At 44.0% G+C, this 16,524-nt stretch overlaps 1 protein-coding gene across 1 annotated transcript in view; it reads left to right on the top strand.

The window, feature by feature from the left end:
- The window catches only part of elna (elastin a), a 122,095-nt gene that overhangs the window by 41,515 nt on the left and 64,056 nt on the right, over nt 1-16,524 (top strand). Inside the window, exons 6-8 of the mRNA XM_079513757.1 lie at nt 11,932-12,195; nt 13,293-13,403; nt 14,441-14,485. Of these exons, the coding sequence (XP_079369883.1) occupies nt 11,932-12,195; nt 13,293-13,403; nt 14,441-14,485 (420 nt within the window). The remainder of the gene's footprint in view (nt 1-11,931; nt 12,196-13,292; nt 13,404-14,440; nt 14,486-16,524) is intronic.

The raw sequence follows: 16,524 nt of genomic DNA, 5'->3' as shown, positions 1-16,524 counted from the left end.
GCTTTGGCATTCCTCTGGAATCAGATGAAAAAAAGATAGAAATGATATCCGTATTATTTACATTTAATAAATGAAATATAGTAGTGTTGTGCATCTGAAAGGTGATAGCAATGGCGTGTTGAATTCTGCAGTGCATGTTGTGGCATAAACAATCAATGGAATAGCTGCCACTAAGTGAGTCATGAAAGTGTCTCATTTTAGTTTTTTATTGCTCTATTAATTCCTGGTCTTTGTACCAAAGGCAGAGAGAGAAAAAAATGTAAGGAAAAGAATTGCCCCCTTCAAAAATTAAAAATAAATAAATAATAATAATAATAATAAAAAGTTGTCTCTCTGTAGAAGTTCTGACAGTTTGTGCACTTATGGGGTCTTCCTGGTGAGGCCCAATGCTTTGGGACCTCTAGTTGACAGTGTCAATGACTCCATGGAAAAGGAACAGGAAGACTTGTTTTAAAGGCTCACCGCTGATTGTTGGCCAGCTCCAACTAGCCATGGAGAGGAGCTGTGCGTGCGTGCGTGCGTGCGTGCGTGCGTGCGTGCGTGCGTGCGTGCGTGCGTGCGGAATAATCTGATCCTGATAGAAATCGGGTTGTCATGACAGTGAACGAGATAAAAACAACAAGCTCTGGCCCTGTCCTGTGCAGCTTACACACGTGGACCACAGTTGAAGTGAAGGAGTCCCCCTGCCAATAATGAGCGATAACATGCATCCTCTGAGAACAGGATGCAGGATGCGTAAACCTGTCAGTTTACTGGGAGGGATGGGAGGAAAGAAGTCCATGCACTACAAGCTCACAATGTGGCCGCATGGCCACTAATCGTGCGCTTGTAGATCAGCAATTTATTTTGTCATTTTGTCTTATGACAAATTATGTATAGGGCTCAAGTGGTTAATAAAATGTCCATTCCTCAGTTTTTTTTACAAACTAATGGAACTGTGGCTGGCGTCATCGCTGGCATGCCGTCCCAGCGTAACATTTCTCTATTCAGCACATCCACTCCGTGGCCTGACAGTTCATAAGCCCCTGCGTGACTCAAGCTGAAGCTCCTCTGAGACTCATGTAATCTTCCGTGACCCTGTAACATCACACTCTTGTCATTTTTAGTGCGTTGACAGTTTTGCGAGTTGAGTTTCGATGCAGTGACAGATTTCCACAGTGTTAGCGCGCAAACCATTTTGCCTCCCCTAGGACCACCTCTATCCCCCTCCCTCCCCCACTCACTCCCAGACCCTTGGCTGTAGCTACATGTGTGTGTGTGTGTGTGCGTGTGTTATTAATTGACCTCTGTGATTAAAATCAGGGGTAAAAACCTGAAGACAAAAATCCGAAGAAGATGTCGGAGAAGCGGCTCCCAGAGATGGTCTCCTCCTCTGGACATGCCGAGGCTCCTGCTTGGAGGTCTGATTTTCTGTGCGTTCTACCGGTGCTGGTGGAACCCTTGAGGGGTAGCCTGGCTAATAAGCCAGACCGAATCAGCCGTTGGCAAAAAAAAAATTGCCTGCCGGCGGATTACGGTCAGGAGAGGCTCAATTTATACGCCCATTTCCTACACCAGAGAACTGGTGTGGCCAATCGGGACACGGTATGCAATATGCAGGGCCGGATCTACCATATGGGCACTTTGGGCACTTATTGCTTATTATTGGGTAATAAAAGACGTACGTCCGCCATCCAGCATTGCTTTCTGTTCATTCTGCATGCATCTTAGCGTGTCAGGTGGCTCGACAAAAAAAAGGTAAAAACACTGAAATACACTGGCGAATTCTCTCACCCATTTGCTTACAATGTGGGTCAAATAAAAATAATGTGTAAGTTACTGCCTGGCTGTCACTCTGGGGCGGGGTAGGCGACTGGGAATAGGCCAATATAATGGCATAAAACAAAGATTTACATGCATGTGAAGGGGGGCCCTTCGAGCTTCAGTGCCCAGGGGCCCTCAGAGGTGTTAATCCGGCCCTGGCAATATGGGCGGGCTTTGGTACAGTGACGTTCAATGCTTGAGACCTTTGACTGACAGTAGCTCTGACCAATTGCGTCAAAGAGAAAATGTTTGAACCCGCCCCCCGGGAAACAAGATCCATACACAGCATCTCCAGACTCAAATACCACACGACAGTGTGATTTGAGTCTGGCTTATTAGCCAGGCTACTTGAGGGGGTCCTAGGGGTGTCCAGCTAAATGATTGAGAGTTAGGAACCAAAGACTTTACAGTGTAGAGATTGGGGTCACACAGGGGTAAAAAAACATCATAGTCCATGCTCCATGCATATCAAAGTGGGGGTCCTTGGACTGGAAAAAGTTTGCGAATCAGTGCTTTAGCCCGATCAGGCCAGGAGGTGAAGAGGAAAAAATGCCGAAATCATTGATTTGTTCTGAAACCATTGCCATTGCCTTGCCTAACCCCTGTGGAGAGTGAGTGCAAGATGTTCTTTAGATGAGATTGAAACCAGATCATCCTTGTTCACGCCAGCTCATACAGTACCCATCGCTTGCGTGGGACTTTAAGTTTGACAATGATGACAAGTGACTGAAAGCACCGGCCCCACTTTAGTCTGGCCCAGTATCACCCTGCTGTCACTCAGCATTCATACCAACGCAGTAGGCCTTGTAGTGGGCAAGGAAAACAGCATGTTGGTCCAACTCTGCTCCACATCCTTCTCATGTTCAGTTCCTCTGAGAAGACTGCTCGTTTGTCATGGGGGTATAGAAACCAGATCCACATATTGCACTCGTGGCTAAAAAACAGACATCATTCTCACCCCAGCTACTAGAAAATTCATCAACTACAGTCGTTTTGCATCAATTAATTATTCACTTGAATTACATCCTCCACGGTCCGATGGGTGGTTTGCTGCACAGTGTTCTTGGCCGGTGTGACCCGACCCCTCAGGTGTTCTTGTTAATGCACGGCCATGCTGAGTGGAAAAAGGCCCGCTGAACAATGCTGGCTTTTCTGTCACACTTTGTTGAAGTGGAGGGATAGATATTATTATGAAGTAAAGGGTTACCTTCCAGTTTCCGAAAGCTCTCTCGGTTTTCTCTCTCTCTCTCTCTCTCTCTCCCTTGTGTAGTTTGAGGTTTCCATCCCTCCTGTCTTGTATTTGGAGTATGTGACCTTTTGCAACTTTTCCCTGTCCGACGTCCAAAGGCTTGTGTTTGGTTTTCAATTTAGGCTAATTTATTCTCCTTAGTACGACGGCGGCCGCCTGCCAAGAACGAACAGATTTACAAGCTAACAACACGTCGCGTTGCGACGTGTTGTTAGCTTGTAAATCTGTTAATTTTTGGCAAGCCATGCACCCCGCAAGATGAAGCATAAATTATGTCGCATCTCCCGGGGGTTTCTATTGTGGTTTGCGGGGCAACTGCGAGAAAACGGCCACTACTCCGGTATTCCGGAATTTCTCCAACATGCCGGCAACCACAGCAGGCACCATCGGTCTCGAAGCGCCGTCGGGTGTTGCGCCAGAGTGAAAAGCCACGATCGGCCCGTCAAGGTCAGAGTTTCCATGTGCAGCGGTGGTTCATGACAACGACCGTCCGTCCAGCTAAGCAAACCTAATGTGTGAGTCAAGACAGACCTGTTTGTGTGTGTGAGCTGACACACTGTAAAACAGCAGTACTCCAACAAAGCCCTGCTTGTTTAAACTGACAGGCCTGGGGTTCAACAACTTCAACAGAAACACCCTCCCTGGCTGCCATAGATCTCCCGTTCTGCAATCAACAGACGCAGGTCACACCGGTGAAGGGACTTGTGTCCTCCTCAGTCGATCCCCTCCCTTGACACAGAAACACCACAAGAGTTCCAGGAGTTAGAAGTACTATAGAGTATAGACTGCACTGTTTCAATGTTTTTTTATGGAGCCAGCCGTGTGGTGGTGACTTGGACGATGATGCCCAAATGCCATTTAAGTACAGTATATTCCCTTTTAAACATAGTATGTGTCTTGTCCAAGGCCAATAAGGCTTAGGCTGTAAGCACAGGTGGGCCAGCGGTGATGGATATCCAAGCTAAACGTGACACACGCTGTCTGTCAGCCCTCTTCCAACTCACATTCACATTATTGCACACACACAGACATACACACACACACACACACACACAGACAGACAGACATACACACACACACACAAAGTCTTTACACCTGGGTGTCGTGCGTCAAAAACAGCCGATCTATGACCTCACAACATTCTGTGTCGCGAATCGCGATGTGCTGCAGTGTGCTTGTAGATCAGCTATTTTCGGTGCACGATATGGCGTGCAAACCACGTGTACAATATATTGGGTGTAATGCTATCACGGACTTACACACAGACAAGTGTACAAACCGCAGGCGTGCAGGCGCGCACACACACACACACACACACACACACACACACATGCTCACACACACGGACAGGCCTGTGTGTTCATCTCTCAAATAGCACACTGCCAGAGATACATTCCAGCACTCCCTGTGCTGATCTTCAGTCTCCCTGGGGAGATGAGATGAGAGCACAACCTTCTCCAGTTGAGAGAGAAGAAAAGACACATTTTGGAGCTCAACTTTCTGCCTTTTGGGTGTCTAACTTTTGACAGTATTCGATCATGGTCAATTTGTTCAGCGCACACGCACAAACGCACAAACGCACAAATGCACACACACACACACACACACACACACACACACACACACACACACACACACACACACACACACACCCCTGTGGAATGTGAAACACATTGATATCTCATAATGAATTTTGTCAATTCATGGAACATTGGAGGGGGGGACTAGATCAATCTGATTTATTATACAAGTCGTGGAGGTTGTTATTACTTAGGCGTCTGTCCGGGAATGGTTGAGCAATCAAGGAGAACCGGGAGTCAGTCGAACGGCCAGGTGGACGAGGGGAAACGGACGGATTATCAGCGAGGAAGGACGTTTAGCTTAAGCGTCTGGTCTGCGCTCGTGAATGTTGCCAGATTCTGTGAGAGAAATAAGCAACAAGGTCTATGAAAATAAGCCCAAAAGAAGCGACTATTAGGCCACATGAGCACACTTATATTCATTGGCTATATTGCAGATCTACAAGCCCACGATGCTTCGACTTGTTGTGGGCTTGTAGATGTTTTCTGGAAACTTTGGCAACACAATTCTTGTATGGCGGGTCCCTGGCAAAAATATTTTCAGGAGGTCCGCAGACAAATAATCCATTTGGGGCTCCCTGACATAAAAATGTTTTAGAACCACTAGTTTAAACAACATTTAGGAAACAAGCCTAAATAAAGCAACTGCACTTTAGAAACTAGTCCAAAAACTATAATATTTTCAAGCGACTTTACAGGCCAAAGTCACTTATAATAAGCACTAAGCAGACATGGCAACTGCCGGCAGGTTTTGCCAAGGTCCTTTGCCCACATTTGTTTCGACTAGGTCATGAAACTCTGCACTTTAATTCGTCTCCCCCTTCCCCTTCCCTCCTCTCATTCTCCCGGTGCATTCCTCCTTAGCATCAGCGTCTCACACTGTGGACAGCTGGACCCTGTCCAGGCTCTCTCACTCGTCTCTCATCTCCAGCCACTCTTTCTTCATGCCTAGCCTCATTCATCTGGTTTCCCGTGCTCAGACATTTTTACCACCAGGTTCTTTTTTTTGTGGTTTTCTTTTCACAGTAAGCGTTGCCAGTGTTGATGAAAAGCAAGTTGCCTGGTGCTGGACTGGAGACTGGACTAGCTTTGGCTGATGGTGTCCTGTATGTTGGATTTTGACTTGCATGAGGAACACTGATTACTCCAACATGTTTTCTTGCTTTTAATTTAGGCTCCATATTTAGGTCACACAGCTTCTCCGAGGAACAGGTGCCTGCACATTTTGTAGAGCTTGAGAAGATAGTGCAGGGCCTCGTCATATACTGTAGGCATGTATCCTCTGGATGTCCTCTCAGTTTAGTATGGAGGATAGGGTTTGGATTAGGATTATGGTTGTGGGGTTTGGATTCGAGTTAGGCTTTGGTTTAAGGGAATATACTGTAGGGCTACGGAAACATACTGTATTGTTGCGCGGGCCGGATTTCTTTGCATAACCCGCCCGTCCCGTCCCGCCACGGGAGCTAGCCCGCACCAACCTGCCCCGCAAAACAATATATTAATCAACAACCCGCCCGTGCGTGCGTGCGTGCGTGCGTGCGTGCGTGCTGCGTGCGTGCGTGCGTGCGTGCGTGCGTGCGTGCGTGCGTGCGTGCGTGCGTGCGTGCGTGCGTGCGTGCGTGCGTGCGTGCGTGCGTGCGTGCGTGCGTGCGTGCAGACAGACAGACAGACAGACAGACAGACAGACAGACAGACAGACAGACAGACAGACAGACAGACAGACAGACAGACAGACAGACAGACAGACAGACAGACAGACAGACAGACAGACAGACAGACAGACAGACAGACAGACAGACAGACAGACAGACAGACAGAGCTTGCATGCACGTGTAAGCCCAGGTGGGCCAGCGGTGATGGATAGCCAAGCTAAACGTGACACACGCTGTCCGTCAGCCCTCTTCCAACTCACATTCACACACACACACGTGCGGTACGAAGTCTTTACACCTGGGTGTCATGCATCAAAAACAGCCGATCTATGACCTCACAACATTCTGTGTCGCGAATCGCGATGTGCTGCAGGGTGCTTGTAGATCCGCTATTTTCGGTGCACGATATGGCGTGCAAACCAAGTGTACAATATATTGGGTGTAATGCTATCACGGACTTACACACAGACAAGTGTACAAACCGCAGGCGTGCAGGCACACACACACACACACACACACACACACACACACACACACACACACACACACACACACATGCTCATGAACACACAAGGGGGGTGGCTATTCAAAAATAGCAGATATGCAAGCTCTTATAGCGCAATATGCTTAATAATTACAGCTTCACAGTGATGGTAATATAAGCCTTTGACTATACAGTTGTATATGTTTCAGGACAGCTCAATCAAGGCTCACATTGAGTTCAATTAAGTTCCTACTTCTTTTCCTTTCATCTGTTCCCCTCAGGGGCCTCCACAGCGAATCATCTGCCTCCATCTAGGAGGCCTCCACAGCGAATCATCTGCCTCCATCTCACCCTGTCCTCTGCCTCCTCTTCTTTCACAGCAACTAACTTCATGTTCTCTTTCACTACATCCATAAATCTCCTCTTCAAAGTCAAAGTCGTACGATTAGTCACACACGTTACCGCAGTGAAATTTGTTCTCTGCATTTGACCCATCTCTTGGAGCGGTGAGCCACAGCGTGCGCCGCGCTCGGGAATCATTAGTGCCAAGCAGGGAGGCAAATGGGTCCCATTTTTACAGTCTTGGGTATGACCCGGCCGGGGATCGAACCCCCGACCTCCCAGTTTCAGGGCGGACACTCTAACCACAAGGCCACTGTCTTTCATCTTCCTCTAGGCCTCCTGCCTGGCAGTTCCAACCTCAGCATCCTTCTACCAATATACTCACTATCCCTCCACTGTACGTCCAAACTATCTCAGTCTGGCCTCTCTGGCTTTATCTCCAAAACATCTAACATGCGCTGTCCCTCTGATGTACTTGTTCCTGATTCTATCCATCCTTGTTACTCCTTGTTAAACCTCAACATTTTAGTCTCTGCTACCTCCAGCTCTGCTTCCTGTGTTTACTGTATAGGAATATCCCTCAATGTCCTTTCATTGAGTTAGGGCATGAATATGTTGTTTATGAATATGATGTCTGTTTGGAGCTCTCGTTGTTTGTTGTGTGTTGAACGAACAATAATTTCAAGGATATAATTAATACATTTATAAATGTTTCAATAGTAAACGTTTTTGTAATTATTTTCTGTTCATGTCAGAAAATAATATATTGCTTGGCATTTTCAAATGTTTGTAGAAACAACTGAGTCAAAACATGAGTGGACTCATTTGAAGATGGAGATAGATGGGTGTTAAGAATTCAGTTTCTTAACAAAAGACACACTGGTGTTTAAAACATTGTATTTGAGGAAAACAGTGAAATCAGCTGGGCCTGAGGGAGTGCATTTGTGGCATCAAGAGGCCACAGTAGTGTGCACCTATTGGTGGTTGGACTGACATGCACAAGGACACACGTATGCACATCACATCATGCAACACGACATAATTTGCACTTTATGAAAGGAGCGCAATGGAAATGGCTTTCTTGCGTTATCCTTTTGATAATGGTGTGACAATGTATGTATTTTTACATAATGTTTATTATCAAAAGTCAAAGCTTCAGGGTATATCATTCTTTTTGAGGCGCAGCAGGCCAGATTGAGAGGCCACAGTGATGGCCATGGCCTTCATCATGGCCTCCATGAAATTCCTATCATGCTTGGTGCCAGACGCACAAACAAAAGGTTCACAACAACATAAGAGGAAAATGTTTCAAATGTAAGACCCTAACCCTAACAATTAGGGATGTAACAATATAGTAACGGCATAAAAATATAACGTTTTATATTATTTATAGATTTCAAGAATCTCTATCGAAATGTAAACAGCAACATATCGTATCGTTCACTTTGTATCGTATCTTTTTGGAACGCAAATAATAGCTATCGAATCATTTTACAATGCAAATTATCGATTATATCAATACTAAGTATAGGCTATACTTGTGTCTTGTATTTAGCACAAAATGAAAAAGAGGGGTTTAATTAATTTTCCATATCGCTATAGGTCTACTGATAAATGTGTGTATTCTCTGTGTTAATGTCAAGGTATGGGTTTTGTCCATACTGTATGTTCAAATAGGAATGTAAAGAATGCAGAGGGTCAGACCAAAGTGTGAGCCGCTACGAGCAGCTGTGAACAGGATGTATGCGTGCTGTGCTGACATAATGCATGGATCATCTACTGTTACAGCGGACATTTTGACATGTAGAAATAAATATCGCACGGGTTATAAACTACACAGGTACTAGAGAGTTATTACATGGGATGGAGGTTCTAGGGATGCTGAAGAAGCAGGTGGTTCACTTCTTGACTTGCACAGTCTTTCCTTCATCACTCGTTTTTCTTGTGTCTGTTTTTTTGGGGGTTTTTTTACAAACCTCCATCCATCTGTCTGTCCGTTTGTCCATCTTCTGGACTTCTTGTCAGTAAAGTAGAAACCCAAGCTGGGATATTATATAATATAGATACTCTGTCGAGTGGAAACCTCATATTATGTCCAAAACCTTTCAGGATTCAAATTCAAAAGTAGCAGGTTCGCAGCGCGTTTTGAGCTTGCGGATCTGCTACTTTTGATGCAGTGTGACGCTGTTAGTATGATCAATCAAGTAGGGCATTCATTTACACAAAAAACAGTTAGAATATGGAGATAGGAGGTTTCTGCCCGACAGCGACAATATGTGTATCGTTACCATGTGGGATGGATGGGAAGGACGGGGGTTTCCTCCTTCTCCTTGTGGAGATGTTGATGAAGTGCCAATCTCTGATGCTACTGCAGCCATTGCAGATCAGATCAGCATGTGGTCTTTGAGAATCACAGAGAGGGAACTGCTCTCTCTAGTGTTCACAACATGGAACAGTCACCACACAACAGGATCCAATGGCTGGGATCTGCTGCTCTGTGCTTTTTAATGCTAATTTTATAGTGTTCATTGTAGTGCGATGGTGTCACTTGTACTTGTACTAGAACTAATCTACAAACTAAGGATGTGTCGTACTGCGACGTATTGTTAGCTTCAGATCAATTCTTATAGCATAAATGAAACTAGCAAAAGTTGTATTATCTTAAATATAATGTTGTCTATGTTTTACCATATCTCTAATCTGTGGTGCTGTTCATATATTAGAGTGGAGGTGACCTTGAATTAAAAACATGTGGAAATGAAATAATATTTATATTTCCTTTCCTATGACATGCATGCATTGCTCTGCTGTAACGGCAGAATTGAATTGGGGTGGGCATGTTGGGTCTGTCTGGGTTTTAGTTTTTTGTGTTTTGGCTTAAATTATATACTTAGTATCTGAAGTTAATAAGACAAAGACCGCACAGATGTTCTACTAACATGATCTGTCCTACAAAACCATGGAAAGAGCCTGTGGCAAGGTGACAGGCACCATGACATGTTTGTTCTTGGACTTCTCTGTAAAAATGTGTAAAGGAAATAAGAATAAGAAGTGTAAAAAATATAGGCTAATAATAGAATAATATAAATCTGTACTATATACAGTACATGACATTGACATATACATTAGACGTATCGTCTCTGTGATTCTGTCGGGTGGAATCCTCAAAAACGGTTACTTTTCAGAATTGTAATAAAAGCATCAAAAGTAGTAGATCTACGAGCTCAAAGCGCGTCGCTTCGTGCCATGTTTAGAGCTTGTAGATCTGCTACTTTGATGATTTTGTGTGGCACTGTAGTATGATCAAGTAGGTAGGGCATCGATTTACCAAAAAGTTAAAACACAAAAGATTAAAATATGGAGATGAGAGGTTTCTGCCCGATAGCAACGATGATATATGCATGTAACTATATTTACATAACTAATTATTGAAGTGCAGACAAATGGACTGCATGGTTGCAGTCATGGACCGTATTAAAGTAAACATACAGGAGACAGTTTTGTGTGCTTGTGGCCTGTCGCTGAGCCTGTTGGTTGAGCACCAGATGCTGCACTAGCGTTTGCCAGACAGTAACAGGGTGACTGGAGTTCTTGAGGCGGTGCATCATGGCTGGCAGGCAGCGCAGTATAGTCCAGTCACAGTGTTGTTGCTGTTTTAACCGTGGTTGGGCAGGCGGTGCACCTTCTCCGTACCAGCAATCAATCACTCACAGCTGCTTCACACACAGTAGTAGGAACAGAGGACTTGCTTCTTGCCTCGTGGTACACTCAGGTGTACAGTTAATTACCTCTGCTAAGGAGGTCATGTTTTCATTTCTCTGCTTGTCTGCTTGTCTGCTTGTCTGCCCGTCTGTCCGTCTGTCTGTCTGTCTGACGTCCGTCCGTTCGTCCGTCCGCTGTCTTTACCAAACTGCACAACACGGTTAAGAGAAACAGAGGGGGGAGATAGTTTTCTCTCATGAAAAAGTGATTTACTGCTTACACCATTTTAGCTATCACTGAGTGTATTCTATGAGGCACACATATGGGTATTTCGGGGCGTGTCCGAATCTGCCATTGCTTCATGGGCTGAAAACGACACAGCATTGGAATTGCATTAGGGAACGTACACATGGTCACATTTTATCGTTTTTGTTTTTTCGTCATAGTGCAAAATATGGTGAAGTGATTGCAGCAACCGCAGATGCAGTGAAAAAATAAATCGGGACCACCACATATTCTAAACTTTCTGCGATTCTGCCAATAATCATATTCTTTGAGACACACGTCTCAGTTTTTGCGGGGTCAAACAGAACCCCGGGGTCAAACAGAACCCCGGGGTCAAACAGAACCCCGGAATCAAACAGAACCCCGGGGTCAAACAGAACCCCGGGGTCAAACAGAACCCCGGGGTCAAACAAAGAATAATGTGACATTGATTCCCTTCCCCTATTCGCTCATTCTAGGACATGATGTGTGTAGTCAGAAGAATTAGGATAATGCATTTTTTTTGTCTTTTTGTTCACATCACAAGTTTATAATGTGTGGGTGATTTATTATTATTATTTTCATACAAGCTCGCTCCCAACGTTTTGCAGTTTTAAAATTCTCATAATAGAAAACAGAAAGAAATAAAGGAAACAAAGTCATATAACAAGACAGAGTGTCAAATAGGCTATACTGTACAAAGTGCATTAGCACATGTAAGTAAGCATTACCGAACCGTGTGGCCCATCGGGAAGGACTCAAGGAGCATATCTCTGTAGCGTGAGTACATAAAGTGTATGTAATAAAGATTCTATCTCTCATTTATTATGTCTCCCTCTTTCATTCTCCATCCAGGTTATGGGAATTTGGGAGCAGGTGGTCTTGGTGCCGGTGGTCTTGGGGCCGGTGGTCTTGGGGCCGGTGGATATGGGGCCGGTGGATATGGGGCCGGTGGATATGGGGCCGGTGGATATGGGGCCGGTGGTCTTGGTGCCGGTGGACTTGGGGCCGGGGGTCTTGGGGCCGGTGGTTATGGGGCCGGTGGACTTGGGGCCGGGGGTCAAGGAGCAGGAAAAATTAAGCCTGGATACGGAGCCGGAGCCGGAGCAGGAGCAGGAGGTTGGTGCCGCCGACATACGATGCACGTCTGTCTAGTTGTGTGATGTGTGATGTCATCCAACCCTCCCAGAGACCAATCGCTCTTTCCAACTACGGCAGAATTCATAAAACATTAACGATCTATCTTTTTTCTATGTTTAATATATATATTTTTACCCGTCCATTAAGACCTGAGGCCGATTTAGCCCCCCCAAAAAAGTAAAGTTATTGAACATGTTCAAGATGTTTCCATACCAAAATAGCAGATGTATGAAGTGACGCACTGTGAGTTTGTACTGTATATCTGCTATTTTTGAGAAGCACTGTTCTAAAGCACTGTTTAGTTTCATCAGAATTTTTGAAACAACTCTGTATAGCTAAAATAGTAATTGACACAAATGCTTTCCTGGTTTTAATGTGTTATGTTGCTCTTATTTTGTGGCAGCTTGCTGTATGAGGCTGGTTACTTCTCAACGGTACTTCTCAGCTAATATCTCCACCTACTGCAGTCTCTGGCTGGCAGCCTTTAGCATAACAGAAAAGTGATCGTCTTACATTAAATATACCTAGTTCAAATTCAAATTTAAGGCTCCTCCTTGTTTATACCGGCATTAACATATTATCGTATTCTATATGCATAAAATATCTGTTAATATATATTTTGATTTGGCATTTATAAAAGGAATTCCTTTCTAAAAGGAATGAATGTAATTCCCATCACTACCTTTTGGTTGACAGGAACCCCTTTAGGGGTTTTTACCTTTCAAGACGGGAACCCATTTTTGGGTTGTTGTTGCTACTGTATGTACAGTAGGCCTATAGCATGTTTTTTTAATACAAATGTATTAATGGCAAAAATGTAATCATTATCCGAAATTGCAAAGAAAGATGCCAAGTTTCTCATGAGAAAAGTCTGTAGCACTTGCCGTTGCACTTGCCCACTTAGATAGCATGTTATGTAGAATTGATCAGACTTTAAGAGGATGGCCCCTTGAGATGCAGCATCTCGTTTTAATATTATTTACCTATGATCCTAGATTACTATCTCATATGCATTTGATGTATTACTGTACCTCGTCGTGTTTACCTTGCTCACTGTAAATCGCTCTGGATTGAAGGTGCTTACAATCCATACCGAGGATATGGTGGAGGTGCTGGTGGCTTCTTCCCTGGAGCTGGAGCTGGTGGTGGTGGTGGAGTTGGAGCTGGACAGAAGCCTGCTAAATCAGGTCCGTCACTGGTCCCAAGGAGACCCAAAAGAGACATTTGGTGTCTCCCTGGGACCCAAACTATTAAAAATAGTCTGCCGATCTACTGTACGAGTTCACAGTGTGCCACATTGCAACGTGGCACACTGTTGGAATTTCTTAGATTTCTTTTAATGAAATTCGATTTTTTTATATGTGGAAGATCTTTTAAAATTGTACTTTTTTTTTTTTACTTACCGACAAATGGATCCTGACCCAAAGTTTTGCGTTACAGTACATGATAGCACAACCTTTATTAACCAGGAGAGTCCTATTGAGAAGATCCTGTAGTGCTGGTCACTGGAAGCAATAAGCACAGATTACAACATGAAATACAATACAAAACTAATCAAAAACACAAATTACACGTTCTCTACAAACTGTAGTAGGCCTACAGTAAAGCAGCCGCAGACCTCAGTGTTTTAGCATCTGAAGTAAACTTTAATGTCTTTCTGGGGCTGAGTCCAGGACCATTCATTCATTGTTAGGATTTCAAAACAGATTACATCACTGCTGTTGGGCAGAAACCTCATCTCCATATTCTAACGTTTTGTGTTTTTTCATAAATGAACGCCATAAATGAATGCCATACTGTACTTCATAATACTACATCGACACTCGCAAGTAGCAGATCCAGAGCTTGTAGATCTGCTACTTTTGATGCTTTTGAATTTGAATCCTGAAATGTAACAGTTTTGGACATATGAGTGTTCCACCCGACGGAGACAATAGTAAACTTTACCAGGCCATTCATTGTTAGCATTTCAAAACCGATTAAATTCAACTTTTCTGGAGGCAATTTTTACTTGTTTATTTTGTGTTATGGCCGGGGTAAACCGAAGATATTTGTTTTCTAATTTAAAATGATAATAATTTAGTTTGGGCTTGAGGTGCTGTTGACGCTAATAAATCGATTTAAATAAGACCCGTCATAATATTGGCATGGAAGAATAAGGAATTACTATTATTATTATCAATATGTCCTGCTGCACATTCATAGTGATTCTTGCCTCCCTCAGGCTACGGTTATGGTGTGCCAGGAGGTGGACTTCAGCCAGGTCTTGGTGAGTGATCAGGAGGGGTTCTGCAAAGAAGATTTAGACTCTCGTAGACGTATTTATCGATTCTGATCGATGAATATGTCTACGAGAGTCTAAATCTTGGGCTACAAAGAACCCATGATTTGATTTGTTTTGATTTTATTAGACGTCATACAGGAAAAACAAGTTGCATCATGTTCATCGAGGAAACGTCAAGGATACAAACACAAGAAAGTATTTCGACTTAGATGTGTAAATGTGTAAATGAATTTGACAAATAAATTCAACATTACTTATAGGCTACTCATGAGCATTGCCACCGCCGATGGGAATTGTTGTTTTCCCCTTGTCCTCTTATCAATCCGATTCCTTATCAATCCCACTATCGATCATTTTCTATTATTTGTATCTGTTTTGTAGCAAATTAGTTCACTCTAGCTAGTTTACCGTATCACTTTCATTTAATTTCCACAGACACTCAAAGGCTGCCTTCAACTGAAGAGCAACATGGAAACATATGCACTTAAATTATTGAATTTAAGCCATTCAATTCATGTTCCTTGTTTAACCGGTGGTTATCAAGAAATTCTTTATTAGAATGGCATAACTGTTTGTGCCAGTGATTTAATGTCAATCACATGACTCTTCTATCGAGACATATGACGTCATGGCAGGTCTCGCTGGATTTTTTTTAACCCTAGCATCCCTATCTCTATTCTCAAATATTGCCCCACATTTTTGTTTTTGCCCAATTATGTAGATACAAATGAGTGAGGAGTATGTAGCTGTGTGCTGAACAAATCATTCATGGGGGGATGATGTTCTGTTCACTGAAGCCCACTTTGGGTCTGTTGACAGGATGAAACAGGGTGCTGAATCTGACGCTAAGCATTCTAAGCCGTTTATAATGTACATCTGTATGCTTGACGTTTATGAGGAGGCCAAGAATGAATGTCTCACATCAATGCAGGTATGAAGAACAGCAGTTACTTGGCAAATAGATTCATATTTTCATCGTGTACCTGCGAGCCTCGGGGAGCCTGAGTAAAACATATTCATCAAAGGCCATCAAAGCGTATACTACTAGAGTATGTGAACATGATTTATCTTAGATTTATAGGCTGGTTGATTAATCCATCCAAAGTCCATTGTGGCAGCAAAGGACGCAGGGTGGAAAAGAGACTGACGTTGCACTTAAGTATTGCCTGGCAAATCGTGAGAATTCACTCGCCAAAATGAGTCCATTCTTGTGCAATCTCGAGCCTCTATTTTTTACTCTTTTCAAGATGTTCAAAACAACAACCCATTCCATTGGCGAACGAAAAAAACCCACACAGATAAAGACATAACACTCCATTATATTGCCAACACCCCCCCCCCCCACACACACACACACACACACACACAAACACACACACACACACACAGTGACACACACACACAGTGACACACACACACACACACACACACGCACACACACACACACACACGCACACACACACACACATGCGCACACACATGCGCACACACACACACACACACGCACACACACACCAGCTCTCACATAGCCTGGCTAAGCCAGACCGAATCAGCCGTTGGCAAAAAAAAATTGCCTGCCGGCACACGATAGTGTGATTTGAGTCTGGCTTATTAGCCAGGCTAGCTCTCACAGGCCACATATTTAAAGGCAGTGCGCAGTGTCTGTTTCAGCAAAAAAGAATGGGACTTACGATAGAAAGTGAAGGTTAAACAAATTAATGAATGTGTTTTATCCTGCTGCCAAGCTCTCCTAGCGAGAGTGAGACTGACAGCCTATTTCCTGTGCCGTGGTTAGCCAAAGAAGTGAAGCATTTGATGAGGTTAAGGTTAATGCCATGTCTACTGGCTCTAGCTCCTCGTGTGATTAATAGTGGGGGCCATGTTGCTTTTGATCAGGAGGGATGATGACGGGCCTCCCTGGCCTCATACCGCTGGTCAGTCTGAGTGATCTGGCACTGTATAGTGAGCCAACCTTTCTGTTGGACTTACAGTGGCATGGAGCCCTCTAGTGGTGTGCGGAAACT

Source organism: Electrona antarctica (assembly GCF_951216825.1).
Source record: "Electrona antarctica genome assembly, chromosome: 11".
Lineage (NCBI taxonomy): Eukaryota > Metazoa > Chordata > Actinopteri > Myctophiformes > Myctophidae > Electrona > Electrona antarctica.
Note: the sequence above shows the minus strand (reverse complement) of the source record. Positions and strands in the feature narration are given on the sequence as shown.